The following is a 14651-nucleotide window of genomic DNA, read 5'->3' as shown; positions in this document are numbered from 1 at the left end:
CCCTAGTGCAACGTCCACGGTACCCATGATCCCTCACGCGTGTAGGACCATCAGATTGTATTTTTTCTGACATGCAGTAGCATGATTACAGATTATCCAAGCAGATAGATAGATAAGACTACAAGCATCCATACGCCTTCTCTCAGAGGGGAGGAAGGGCGGGCGCATGTGAATCTAAGCAGATACAAGCATCAGAAATACGATTACAGTGAGTAATGTATCCCTTCTGAGGCTTGTGGAATCTAATTAGATCACATGCTATGCATAGATTAGCGAACAGTGTTAGAAGGAGGTGGGATGTGAGAAGGGTCATGAGCAAACAGGTGTCTTAGAACCACTTGTCCCACTTAAGTATCTGTCTTGGAATGAGTGTCAATGCAGTAGTGCTGAGTAAAAGTGTGAATAGAGCTCCAAGTAGCTGCTTTGCAAATGGTGTCAAGGGGTACATTTGCAATGAAAGCCAGAGTGGCCCCAGTGCCTCTTGTAGAGTGGGCTCTTGGCGCAAAAGGCAGAGTTCTTTCAGAAAGGGAGTAATATAGCTGGATACAATTGACTATCCACTTCGAGATGGCACCTTTAGAGACACGATCTCCCTCTCTGCCTGTAGCTACGGAGACAAACAGTCGGTCTGTTTTTCTTAGTGGCCTGGTCTTGTCTACATAGTAGAGGACCGCTCTTCGCACATCTATAGTGTGTAGATTCACCTCAGCAGAGCTTTTGGGTTCTTGGAAGAAGGCCGGAAGCTCAATGGACTGGTTAACATGGAATTTAGAAGTGAATTTAGGTGAGAACTTGGGGTGTGTTTGTAGAACCAGTTTATCCTTATGAACAGTAAAGAAAGGATCCTGCACTGGCAAAGCCTGAATTTCACTGACCCTTAAAATGGATGTAATGGCTACTAAGAAGGCAGTTTTATAGGTCAGGTGTTTGAGAATGGCTTTATGCATGGGTTCAAATGGTGGGCCCATGAGTTTAGCAAGCACCACATTAAGGTCCCATCCTGGTGGTGGGTTAGACATTGGGGGGTGGGGTCTCTTTACCCCTTCCATGAAGGCTTTAACCACTGGTACTTTCCACCACAAAATCTTGTTATGGGAGGTGTTGTAGGCTGACAGCGCCGCCAGGTGTACCTTGAGTGAGTTAAATACCAATCCTGCATCCAGCAGGTGGAGCATGTAGGTGACAATATTGGAAGGAGTGCAATCGGGAGTGCAATCAACCGGGTTGATTTGCTTATTCTGGCACCCAGATAACGAATCTCTTCCATTTATCAAAATAACAGTGCCTCGTGTTTGGTTTCCTAGATTCCTTTAGGATGTCCATGAACCTCTGTGGTAAGTTGAGATGCCCAAACTCTATGACTTCAGGAGCCATGCTGCCATGTTCATTGAGCTGGGTTAAGGATGCACTGTTTGACCTTGGTGCTGGGATAGTAGGTTGTGCCAGCACGGGAGTCTGATGGGTTCGCACACTGCTAGTCTGCGTAGGTGTGGGAACCACGGTTGCCTCGCCCACATGGGAGCAACTAGGATGAGCGTCATCGATTCCCTGTGCATCTTGTTGACCACCTTCCTCATGAGAGGGGTTGCTGGAAAAGCGTAGGCAAACATCCCTGACCAGTTCATCCACAGCGCGTTTCCCTTGGAATCTGGCTGAGGGAACCTGGATGCGAATCCTGAGCACTGCCTGTTTCCGCTTGTGGCGAAAAGGTCTATAGTGAGGAAACCCCACTGTGAGAAGATTTCTTCTACCACTTCTCTGTGTAGACACCATTCGTGTTCTTCTGGGAGGGGATCTCTGCTTAAAGCGTCAACTAGTGAATTGAGATCCCCTGGAACATGTTGCGATGACAGGTAAATGTTCCGTCTAAGTGCCCATGTCCTAATTTTCTGGCCAAGCCTGGACAGATTTGGCAAACGAGTCCCTCCCTGTTTGTTTATGTAAAACATTGCTGTCGTACTGTCTGTTAGGATCTGTACTGACAGGTTCAACAGGTGGGGTTCGAAAGCTCAAAGCGCTCTGAAGACTGCCAGGAGTTCTAGCAGATTGATATGATTCTTGGCCACTGTGTGAGACCAGAGACCCTGAGCTGTGTGTTGGAGAAGGTGTGCTACCCACCCTGACAGGGACGCGTCTGCAATGACTACAGCTTGTACCTCCGGATCGTAAAAGGGTTTCCCCTTTGACAGGTTCTCTCTTGTCCACCACTGAAGACTTTGTACAAGTGCTGGCGAAACGACCACTAGATCGTCCCACTGACCACTTTCCCGAGACCACTGTTTCGCCAACCATTCTTGCATGGGTCGCATGCACAGGCGCGCGTGGGGGACCAGGTAAATACATGACGCCATCATGCCTAGCAAACGCATCGCTTTGCGCACCCTTATCTGGCGACCGGGCTGATATAGAGGAATTTGCAGTAGTAGATTCCGAATTCTTTCCTCTGATGGAAAGGCCAACCCCTCTTGAGTGTTTAGTACAGCTCTTAGGGACTGTTTGGAGGTGCTTGGCACCAGGCTTGATTTTTTCTCGTTGATAGAGAAACCCAATTCGAAGAGGAGGTTGATCGTTCTTTGGATGTTTGATCTGCAAATTACTGGGGTCTCCCCATGATGAGCCAGTCGTCCAGGTAAGGGTACACCAGGATTGCCTCCCTGCGTAGGTGTGCTGCCGCCACCGCCAGTTCCTTGGTGAATACCCTTGGAGCCGAGGCTATACCGAAGGGCAGCACCTTTAACTGGTAGTGCTGACTGTCCACCTTGAAGCGCAAGAATCTTCTGTGCTCTGGGAACATGGAAATATGAAAATAGGCATCTTTCATGTCCAATGTTGCCATGCAATTCCCCCCTTTTTAGGAGGGGGATTACTTCTTGGAGAGTAGTCATGCAAAATTTTTGAGGCTTGACATACTTGTTTGCAGGGCCTAAGTCTAATACTGGGCGCATTGTTAAATCTTTATTTGGCACAAGGAAGTAAGTTGAATAGATACCCTTGTTTACCTGGTTGCCCGGGACGAGTTCTATCACGTCCTTAGCAAGAAGATTGACGATTTCCTCGAGGAGGATCTTCTGGTGGTCCAGTGAATGTATCTTTTGACATGGAGGGTGGTTGCGGGGGCGCTCTAGCAGTACAATGCAGTATCCTGCGGACACTGTGGACAGCACCCATCTGTCCGATGTGATCCCTTCCCATGCTTGGGTGAAGTTGGAAATGCGCCCCCTACTGGGGATGCATGGGAAGGGATCCTGAGCTGAACGTCACTGCTTTGCGGGAGGCGTACCGCCACTCTGCCGGGGCTGCCTTTGCCACTACCACGGGCCCTCTTGTTACTTCTGCCGTAACTTTGGGTAGTCTGCTGGTTGCCACCCCATGATGTACCCAGTACCTGTGAATAATTGGAGCCCCTCTGGGAATTTTGTCCGCGAGAACGGCGAAAATTACTATTACCTCTTTGATTAGTGGGCTTATTAGTCAACTGTCCTAGGGACTTTAGAGTATCATACTTGTCTTTGGCAGTTTTCAGTGCGTCCTCTACCGCTTTGCCAAACAAGACATTTGGTTCCACCGGCATTTCAATAAGGGTTGCCTGGGTCTCGGGTTTAAACCCTGACTGTCTTGGCCAAGCGTGCCTTTTAATGACAGTGTTCTCTGCTATGAGCCGGCCTGCATTATCTGCAGCGTCAAAGGTTGTCTTCAGAATGCAACCGGACACGGCTCTACCCTCCGACGCGATCTGGGCCAACTGACCCTTTAGTGGTTATGGTGCGTAGTCAATGAGGGCAGCTACCTGCTCCCACTGGTGGCAATTATAGCTTGCCAGCATAGTGGTGGTGATGGCATCCGGAAGTGGAGGCTACTTTTCTTCCTAAACCGTAGATTCTTTTGCTCTCCTTGTCTGGGGGAGCCTCCGATGATGAGGTGTCCCTGCTCTCTTTCTGGTGTTAGTGATTACCAAGGAGTTGGGCTTGAGTTGACTGACCCCTTATGTAAAGAGGGTCTGACTGGGCGGCCCTGAACATCTTCTCAGTTCTGGGGTTCACAGCCTTAGTGAGATCAGGATTGAGAAGGGAAGGATCAATTCTACGTTGGATTGATTTGAGAATAGGAATGGCTTGAGCAATGGGTCTTTTGTCCCCCACTAGCTCCTCTGCAAAGTCCCTCTCTTCCTGCGCCCCCTGCGTATCTATGTGGAAGTGCTCTGCAGCTTTAGCCAAGACCTGATTTAGAAGGGGATGGTTATCTATAGGTGAGTCAGAAACCTGTGGTTCCTTGTTAACCGGGGAGTCCATATTATAGACCTCCGCCTCGTCTTCCTCCTCCTCATCCTGGCCCTCGTCATCTTCATAATACTCGACCCCAGTTTGGTCGTCCAGCACCAAAACGTCTGGGTCATCCCCATACTGTTGGTAAGGCTGAATATGGTAAGGGTCTGAAGACAGTCCCTGAGCTGGAGTGTCAAGCCGAGATCTCTTATTAGGAGGCTGGGGGTCCTTGGATCCTAGCTTTGTCAGGGGTATAGCTAAGAAAATGCTGTGGATTTTTTTCATAAAAATTAGCTAGGGAAGACATTCTCCTCATCACCCTGTCTATGTCCTCAATGTTCCATTCTCTGGAACTGGGGACGATCACCTCTTGCTGAGGTTCATCTTCTAATCCCATATTGCAAGGAGTGGGAGGGGTGAGCCTGGGTGTAGCAATAGGGACAGGGTTCTTAGATCCGTCTTTATCGGACGAACTGCGTTTGTCCTTGTGGACCTGGGGTGTAGAAGTTGAATGTGTAGACTTTTTCTGCTGTTTGTCCCCTTTCCCATGAGTCGAAGAGTTTTTCCCTGACGGTTTGGCCTTATCGGAATCTTTTGACGCCTGGCGTCGAGATTTGGGGGTACTCTCTCTCTCTCTCTCTCTTTTGAGTGTGCACGTCGGGACTCTGGGGCAGACGCCGAACGGGCTGCCGGAGCCGACTTTGGATGTGCGGCTTGGGGATGGAGGTCTGATTCGTCTTCTAACGAACGTACCTCTGTTACTTTAGGGAGCGAGGCACTCTTGGCAACTGTGGACGGTTGCCGTGCAGCGATCTCGACCTGGAACGCCCAGAGGACACCGATTCGGTGGACCGCTCTCTTTGTGCCTCTTTCTTCCGTGAACTCGACATGCGTGTCGAGTCTCGGTTGGCCTTAATTTTCTTAGGTGTAGAAGAAGATTGGGTAGGGCTCGCGTCGCCGGGTGTGTTCCCCATAACTGCCCTGCCAGACAATCCTCCGGGGTCGGGGACTAGCACTTGGCTGTCTTTCGACACCCCTGTGCCCTCGCCGTCCGAATGGGCGGCGTCGCTGAAATCACTGAAGGTACCCTCCGCTTCCATGGCCTCGAGCTGCCTGGCGTGGTCGGCCCAACGTTTAGTGGAGCGGTCCTTGAGTGTTTTAGCTTTAAAAAGCCTACACGCTCTGTATTTAGCTTTGGAGTGGTCCCTCGGCAAGCAGCGATTACAGGTGGCGTGTTTGTCAACCCAAGGGTACTTGCGGTTGCACTTGGGGCAAAATTTTAATGGAGTACTCTCCATATGTCACCTTAATGCAGCGGGCTAGTGTGTGTAGGAAAATAAAGAGTGTAGAGTATGTTTCCACCCCCCACTCTACCAACTTGCAGGGCTGAGGCCAGAGGCCTTCCAAGGCCCGGCCCGAAACCAGAGGCCTTCCAAGGCCCAAAGTCCGTCGTGCAGCTCTCGATGGTTGTTTGTTCTTTGGACCGGCGTCGATCTTCGATGTCTCTACGTGGGAGTGAAAGAACGGGGAAATTAAGATCAATTGTTTGTCAAAATGGCTTAAAGCCAGGGTACTCCGCGCAATGCTTCCGTCAAGTATAGCGGAAAAAAACAATCTGAGGGACCTACACGCGTGAGAAATCAGTGGACGTCACACTAGGGATAGTATTACTGGCACGCCCTGTGTCGACGCCCATTTTCGAGATTCAAAAAACAAACTGTAATACTCCGCAGCTTCCACTAGATGTCGGCCTATGCACAGCATGTGATCTAAGCAGATTCCACAAGCCTCAGAAATATATATATGACACCTGAGGTAATGTCCGGAGCAGACAATCGAGAGCCAGACAAGACTGATCGATGATCGGCCCCGATGTCCACTACGCCCCCTGGCAAAATGTTTTCCGAGCAGCGAAGCGTGAGATGAGCATCTATTATGATGAGGAATCTGCGGGAGAAAAGCAATCCATTGAAACAGGGCTCTCAGTTCTTCCCGGAGCTCCTGTTACGTTTGAGGCAGAGGGGATGATCTGTCTGGAGATCTCATTAGAAAAGGCAGTCATTACTCCATTGGACAAGCTGCAAGGCCCAGCCGTCAGAGGTAATCTCCTGCCAATAGGGCTGGCTAGTGCCCACTCCCCCCCCCCCAAACCCTTCCTCCAACCGGGGAAATGTGTGGAGAACTCAAAACGGATTTGAAGGGAGAGCCGCCCCAGTCGCTGCTGTTGCAGTCTGCTGGCCCCTAAAGGCCCCCTGCCCACGCCGGATATCAGGAAACACCTCTGGCCCTTCCTGGGTTGCGGGAGCTGTACCTTCCTTCCAAAGGGGATGTAACTCCTTTGCCCCCGCCCTCTGGGTGCAAAGTTGAAGGAAGGTTTAGCCGGCTGTTGCACAGCTAGCACCAGTGACTTGGAAGCTAGCTTTGTGTCCTTACATTTTTACAAGGACTCATCGGCCATGGGGCCAAACAGGTTTGCATCATCAAAGGCAATATCTAATAGCTTTGCCTGGACATTTGGCAAAAAACCTGAATTGTGCAAGTGCGCCTGCCTCCTCAGAACTGTAGCTGGCCCCATTGCTGTTCTGATGCAATCGGCAACGTCCAGGCCCGCTTGCAAAGACTGGCGTGCCACCCCTTTTCTATCAACGATAATCTGCAAGAACCCATTCGGCATTTCTCTTTTAGGAATATGTTCTGATGCTTCCTCGATTTTCTTGCAAAGACCAAAAGTGTACTTTGCATATGCGCAGGAAGCATTTACAGCCTTTAAGGCAATACTGCCCAATGCAAAAAAGTATCTTCGCTAGGGCGTCAGACTTTTTACCCTCCCTATCGTTAGGGAGATTGTCCAACCTGCCACGGTCAATACTAAACCTGCCACATCCAACCCGCCCATTCGGAGTTGGATGGGTAGAGAGGAAAGATGTATCTAGCTCTGCCGGCTTATGTTTTTTCGTGACTTCAGAATTCATAGGAGGTGTTGAACAAGGCATTTGCCACAAGACAAGAACAGGGTCAGCAATGACTATGTTGAAGGGCAAGGGCCTCTCTGTCGGCGGACATTGGTCAAGGATGCCGGTGAGAGCATAGCCTGAAAGGGGTTTGGCTGGAGCGCTCAAACCCAGGGCATCTACCACCCTGTCTACTGTGGTGCGGTACTGGCCATAGGGATGGGCTTGTTGGATTTCTAAGTCGGGAGAAGTGTCCAAACCACTTGCATCCCGCAGTCAACCCGCCAAAGTGAATAAATCAACCTGTCTGAGCAATAATCCGTGCCCCCAGAGCCTCCACCTGCTGGTTCGAGAACAACAGTACTTGGTCACCATTGACATTGCGTTGAAAAATGCTGATTGGGATGAACGGTCCGGCACCGACTGACCCATAAGGGACTGCACCGATAATTGCTTCGATGATGACCGTTTTGGCAACGGGTGGTGCAGAGACTGAGGGCACTGGTAACGACAGACTTCTTGGGGCCGGAATCACCACGTTGTCAAGATAGGAGTCGTACTTGCAGCTGCCTTAAACATTGCGAGGATCTGCTCTTTAAAAGGTGTCCCACTCTGCCGTAGATGCTGGGCACAATGACTACTTACTGCGGTCTTCAGAAGAGTCGGACTCGTGCCTACGCCGATGACAGCATTTCTTTTGTGGGAGGACAACAAAGAATGGCTCTGGGAATTAAATGGTTTTTTAGTTTTCTACCAGTTCCTGTCCTCCTTTTAAGGGGTGGGCCCTTATGTATTGGGCTCCGACGACCGAGTGGCCAAGCAAACCGGAGACTTAGATGGGGACAGAGCGAGCACGAGTTTCATCGGCCTCTACCAGAGTGGTTTCTGATTTATCTTCATGCAAGAACCACAATCCTCAGTGACATGACCGACACTGAGGCACCACAAGCAGACACTTTGTGGGTCTGTAATAGACATCTTGGAAATACAGTCTCTGCACAGTATGAAACCAGACACCTTGGGAGCGGATATTCTGGAGAAATCACGTTGAATGTGATGAGTTTCCGGGCGAAAAAGGTTCTCCAACGAAGAGTTGTTCAAGTGAGCAGCGTGCGGAGCGTGTGGAAAAAAAGAGATACTATGGCATAGTAACATGGTATATGTATGACGACCGATGTCACATTCGGAGGCAACTACTGCTGCATCGAATCAAGATGGATCAACGGCCGAGTCGAGGTGCACTATGCGCCCTGTCGAAAAAGGTTTGCCGAGCAGCTGACGGTGGAAGGATATCCATTTGATGAGGAATCTGCGGGAGAAAAGCAATTCATTGGGCCTCATTACGACCCTGGCGCTAAGGGGTCTGCGCCAGCGTTAGCTGCGCGGACCCCTTACCGCCAACTACGAGTTCCCGGAGCGCCATGGTCATTTTTCCGCCCGCTTTTTGCGGGCGGAAAAATCCATGGCGCTCTGGGACCTTGGTGTTAATTACGCCACCGTATTTTACGGTGGCGTAATTAACTCCTTCCCCACTCCCATTGAGCCCTATGGGGCCGAAATGGGAATGGGGAAGGGTAAATGGGTCAATGGGGACTTACCGCCCCGCCGACCTCGGAATGGGGCGGTAAGTCCGCCATCCGCCATGGCGTAAAGGGACTTTGCGCCATGGCCGGAAAGTCCGTCGATGGCGGAAAAAATCCGCCAGGGTCGTAATGAGGGCCATTGAAAGATAGGCCTTGTTTTATTGTTTGAATAAATCAAACTAAAAAATGTTCTCCATGTGTTCACTTGCTTCTTCTGACCCGCCACAGTGCAATAAAGAAGAGGTAGAAAGTGTAACTGTTGGAAAAGGATCGGGAGGATCTAAAGAGTTGTGTGAAGCCTGGGGTCCTTATCCTGATAAGAGCTCAAACTTCCTAAATTTACCTAATCATCACTGCTTCAATATCACACAATGCTAATGGGTCAGAACCGCTGTAAAAATGTTGGTCATCAACCTGCTGAACAACTCTGGTTGTTGAAGTGTTGCATGCAACGAAGGCGAGGTACCTGCAAGTCAAACATGTTTGTTATTGTGAAGTAACAAACAGGAAAACTCCTGGAGACTTGCGCCAAGTTGTAATAGCTCGATATCTTTTTAATTTGCAATAACAAGCTTCCCTTAAAGATGACAAGTGTTTTGGCTTATTCTAGCCTTTTTCAAATCAGGGCATAGTAAGAGCCTATTACCAATGATTAGTACATCACATCTACGTATTTTGCAGGTATGATACAACACATTCAACCCATGTACATGAAAAAAAGGGGAAAATACAAAATGTCATCCATTTAAAAAAAAAAATACGGTCAAAATGAAATCATAATACGTATACATATGCACCCATGTACATGAGAAAACACAAATTGTCATCCATTGTGGATGGAGAACCAATGTGAGTAGATCGTTTGACAGAGAAATAGGGATTTTTGTTGAACTAAAAAGGATACTTTTGGGACGTAATCTGCTAATAGCAGAGAAATATTAGATCTAATTTACTCATGGGCCAATCAATTGATGCAGAATTCCCTTTCTCCAATTAACATTTATAGCTACACAGGGATTAAACCCCTTTCTAAGAACAAATGAACCTACTTTTCAGAGGCAATCATGAATAGTAAGCACAATTGCGAAATGGTTCTAGTACTAAATCACAAATCTAGTTTATATATAACAGTATGCAGAAGAATTGGTCATATGAATCATCATGCAACTGATCTTTTTTGCTTCTTCTTTTCTCCATTTTTCTTCCTCATCCCTTCTAATCCTCCCCACAACCCCATCCCTATTTCTCTGTTAAACTATCTAGTCACATTGGTTCTCTATCCTCAATGGATGACAATTTGCTTTTTCTCATGTACATGGGTGCATATGTGACTATTTTTTTAAAAAATGGATGACATTTTCTTTTATGTATATGGGTTGAATATGTGTTGTATCATACATGAAAAATACATACATGTACTAATCATTAATAATAGGTTCTTACTATGCCCTGATTTGAAAAAGGCTAGAATAAGCCGAAACACGTGCCGTCTTTAAGGGCAGCTTAGTATTCGCAAAATAAAAAGATATCAAGCTATTACAACTTGGCGCAGATCTACAGGAGTTTTCCTTTTTGTTACTTAACATTCATAGTGGATCAGTCTTTTTCCGCAACCTACTCCATAGAGAAGCGAAAATTATTTCAAAAAACCTATTTGACAAAAACACTGATAACAAAATAGCCATAACTACAAAACATTGGTGTCGCCAGCAGAAGACCAAGCCCAGGGAAAGATACAAATCTGTGACTATGTTTGTTATTGTGAGGTGGTAAGGGTTTAACTTTCTCCCATCAGAGAATTTAATGACCCCTTAATTTTTGTACTTTTAAGAAATGGTAGATCTTCCAAAATAGTAGACACGGTTGCATATTAAATACATATAGCTTTCAAAAAACACTATTTTGCCTAAGAGTAAATGACCCACTAATATATGCCTAGCCACAAAGATCTGAAAGTTGCCCCTGATTTGTTCTTTCCATTGACACTTTGTCAAATTATCTTTTACAAGGAGTTTTTAAATTCCACCAACTTCAAATGTGTTGGATTCAATAGACTTGCCAACACTGTAATGATGACAATTTGCAACAATATAAAAAATTCAGGAGCCCAAAAAGAAATCTGCTTAACAATATCACCATCAAAATCTGCTTTACTGGCCATGAGCGGAGTTAACAAATTCTTACCTGGCAGACTGACTGGCGTGGCTTGGGGTATCCACCACAGTAGGTTCAGGAGATGGGCTTCTAGGTGGAGGTGGGGGGCTTTCTGGTTCCTCCATTTCATCAGGTGCCTCTTCTTTTATTGTGATTGAGGGAACTGTACAGGGGATCGAAGCAGTGCCTGGCGAAGTGACAATTGGAAGTGTCCCACTTAGTGTGGGTGCAGTCACTGTTAAAGGCACAGGTGACGCAGCAGGTACAGGAGTCATGGAGGAAGGAACTGGGGTAGAGGAGCAGGATGGAGGAGTGACACAGGCTGCTCCCCCAGGCATAAAGGGGTGTTGAGTGATGGGAGGCTGAGGTGAAAATGGATGGTGGCTGGTATGGGAGTGGCTTGTAGTAGGTGGAAGGCTTTGACTCTGAGTTAGAACAGGAGGTTGAACTGGTGATGCTTGAAGCTGCTGGCTTTGAGGCATCAACTGCAGGGGAGGTGGGTGGGCAGATGGAGGATGATGTGCAGGGAGTGAGCTTAAGGGTTTCAGTGCTGGTGGCGGGGGAAGGTTTGAGTTCATAGTAGTGAATGGAGGTGGCCCTGAAAGATGTGGAGGATGTTTATGAGACGGTGGAGTGGGCATTTGTGGAATAGGGGTAGTGGGAGGCGGTTTAATATGAGGCATAGTCATTGGAGCAGGTGGTAGAGGCTGCTCCCTTGGTGGCTGAGGTGGCTGCTGTAAAGGCAGTGCGTGTAAAGCCAGCTGCTGTGCCACTTGCTGCACATGAGGCATAGAGTGTGTTTGTAGTTGTGGAGAAACCTGCACATGGCAGGACTGAGGGGGGACCGGAAATGGCTGTGGCGCGGCAGAGTGCTGCAGGTGTGACTGGGCTTGCGTATTATGGGGCAGAGGAGGAGGCTGGCCATGATGAGGTGGCTGGCTATGGAGAGGTGGCTGAGGCTGAGATGAGGGTGACATTTGGGGCTGAGACCCTGGTAAAGGCTGAATGGATGCATATGGTGACGGCAGTCTCTGTGGGTGAAGAATAGGAGCGTGCTGGATATGGGAGTGTGTTGATGATGGAACAGGAGGCTGACACACTGATGGAGAAGACTGTGAGGGCAAAGATGAAGTGCTCTGTGCTGAGGTTACAGAAGGCAGCAGTTGCAGGGATACTGGCGATAGAGGAGGTGGGGGATGAAGGCATGTCAGACCCTGCGCCTGCAGTGCTTCAGCTGGGAGCTGTGACTGTAGAACCTGCTGCTGAGCAGAGGAGTCTGAGTCGCTTTCATTGTCCTGAGGACTTGGGATACTTGGGGAGCTGCTTCTGTTGTCCTGGTCGATATCTTTGGGATCACTGCTCCCCTCGTCGTTGACACTGTGGCTGTCAGAACTTTCACCTTCTCCCTCGCCTTCTACGTCACCTTCTCCTTCACCTTCACACTCCGATGGCGAATTTGGCCTGCTAATGTCCTGCTGAACAAAATAAGTAGAAAAGACCAAAGATACATCAGAGCTGTGGATAACAACTAAACCACAAACATGGTAGAACTCCACCCACCTGTACCACACTTGCACCCATTTCAAATAATTTGTGTCAGGAGACTCAATGCCCAATTCATGCAAGAGAATAATCTTTAGAGTCAGTAGATGCTGCCCAAGAAACAAATGACGAGCAAGCTCAAATATGTGGGGGTCGAGGGGGTGAGGGGGTCTTTAAACTTGGAACGGAGAAAGTATCACACAGATCAGGAAAGCAAGGCACAACCATCAGTGATTAACTTTCTGGGCTTAGCCGATTCTACAAGGCAATTTTATAGTACTCCACTTTGTTATGGACAGAATGCGCAACATTACAATGATCAATAATACAATGGTCACGACGAGGCAGTGGTACTTTGGGTCTGAGCCGTTTTTCAGGTTGCTACAAATACTCAACATTATGGACAAATTAGGTTTGTTAGACACTTAAGATTGGAGCATAATCGAACAACTGGGAATGAGAAGATGTATTTTGACAATGTAAATACTGGGGAGAATCTTAGCAAGCAACTCTCAGGACCACAACCATCCATAATCAGGACAGTGGTTACTCTGTTCAATCAGCTGTGTCTTTGCTTTAAGCATAAGTCTTTGTATGCGAGGCGAGCCTCCATAAAATGTAGCAGGCTTTTTAGCTTGTCCGGACCTCTTTCTCCCCAGAAAGGCTGAATACAAAATTTCGCTGGGGATTTTAACTCTTTTATATGTGCTGCCTATGGCTATCAAGGTAAGAGCACTCCAAAATTGCCAGTGTCCCAGAGTTTTCACACAAGACGGTGTGTGTGCTATTTACTGATTGGTTGCACTGTCTTACCAGGATGCACTGTTGTGTTGCAATTTTTCTTTTTTTAGTAGCAATTTCTCCTGAGAAAGGAGCAAAATGGCGTTCTCATGTTTAAGCTTGAACTAGGAAACTATTTTTATTTTTGCGATATCTGTAGGTTTTGTTGGGCAGGAAAGGCCATGTTTGGCTGTTTTGCCTGCATGAGCTCAGACTTGCCCACAGCAAAACTTCATGGGGCTTGTTCCGGATAAAATGGGGAACAGACGACTCAATCCAGATCTTTATGTGTGCCCCCACAGATGCCTGTGAAAACAGGTCAGCCATCCAGCTGTTTCACTAGCAGATTGGGTATGACTGCAAGGCAAGGGTCACCTCATTCTTGAATTTTTGTGCGTCGTTCCCCAAGGACCCTTAGACATTAGCTAGTTGACTGGTTATAGCTGCTGCTGTATATCTGGAATTAAGACATCACTGAGGAGTCAGCTACAATTACTGATGATGTACTCCTGACCCACCTCTAAGTCAAATCTTTGCTGCAACACAACCAAAGTGGTTATTTCCCATCCCTACTTTGATCCAGTGGACACTATTGGAATGTGCACCTCTATGGTAGTTTTGTACCCCCCTTAATGTATTGGCCCTTTCTTGCACCATGAAATGGCAGTATTGTTTTGCTGGGGAAGGTCCGAAGACATTGCTTCCATCTTCAGTTATAGCCTACTTCACTAGAGAACTCTTCAGGACGAAAAATTATTTCTGCAATGGAACCTCTACTGTCCCTTTCCTGTTGTGTTCAGTTGCCCCCCCCCCAAAACATGGGTTAGCAGTATGCAAATCTGGGTTCTATGTGAAAATGTTCGCAGGAAAATGTAGTCATGTGAAAATGTAGTCAGCAAAAAGGTTGTTTTTAAAAAATGTAGTCATTCAATACAAGCAATACAAAGTGTGAATATGTTGCCAGTGATAAGGTTGCCAAGAAAAGCCATTTTTAAATAAACAAAAACACAAGGCTGTAACCCTAAATATGACCCAAACAACTAACAAAACCTCCACAATCACCCTAACTCTATTCCTAAACCTTCCACTAACTAATTACAACTCTTATTACACCCTGAACTCGTACAGAACACTAAGCCTTCAGTGTGCTAAAGCATTTTATCTGCGTGTTACTTAACGCAAAATAAATAGAAATTGAATAGTGAACCTATCTACATCCCCATCACCAGCTTGCCACAAAGTACATTTCCCTTGCCTTAATCCAAAACCTTGCTCTAATACTAGCCTTACCCAAACTGCAACTCTCCCACTTACTCTAATGCTTACTGTACCTTAACCACTAGGATTATCCTAACCGATATCCTAAACGAACATCACTA

The 14651-nt window shown here is 47.4% G+C and overlaps 1 protein-coding gene across 14 annotated transcripts in view; it reads right to left on the bottom strand.

The window, feature by feature from the left end:
- The window catches only part of RERE (arginine-glutamic acid dipeptide repeats), a 2107422-nt gene that overhangs the window by 362090 nt on the left and 1730681 nt on the right, over positions 1-14651 (bottom strand). For 9 of the 14 annotated variants that reach the window (XM_069610039.1, XM_069610046.1, XM_069610044.1 and 6 more), the window contains one exon: positions 10981-12425. In XM_069610039.1, the coding sequence (XP_069466140.1) occupies positions 10981-12425 (1445 nt within the window). The remainder of the gene's footprint in view (positions 1-10980; positions 12426-14651) is intronic. The other 5 variants (XM_069610042.1, XM_069610047.1, XM_069610045.1 and 2 more) reach the window with 1 other exon arrangement.

The sequence above is a fragment of the Ambystoma mexicanum genome, chromosome 8 (assembly GCF_040938575.1).
Source record: "Ambystoma mexicanum isolate Mex_15411 chromosome 8, UKY_AmexF1_1, whole genome shotgun sequence".
Lineage (NCBI taxonomy): Eukaryota > Metazoa > Chordata > Amphibia > Caudata > Ambystomatidae > Ambystoma > Ambystoma mexicanum.
Note: the sequence above shows the minus strand (reverse complement) of the source record. Positions and strands in the feature narration are given on the sequence as shown.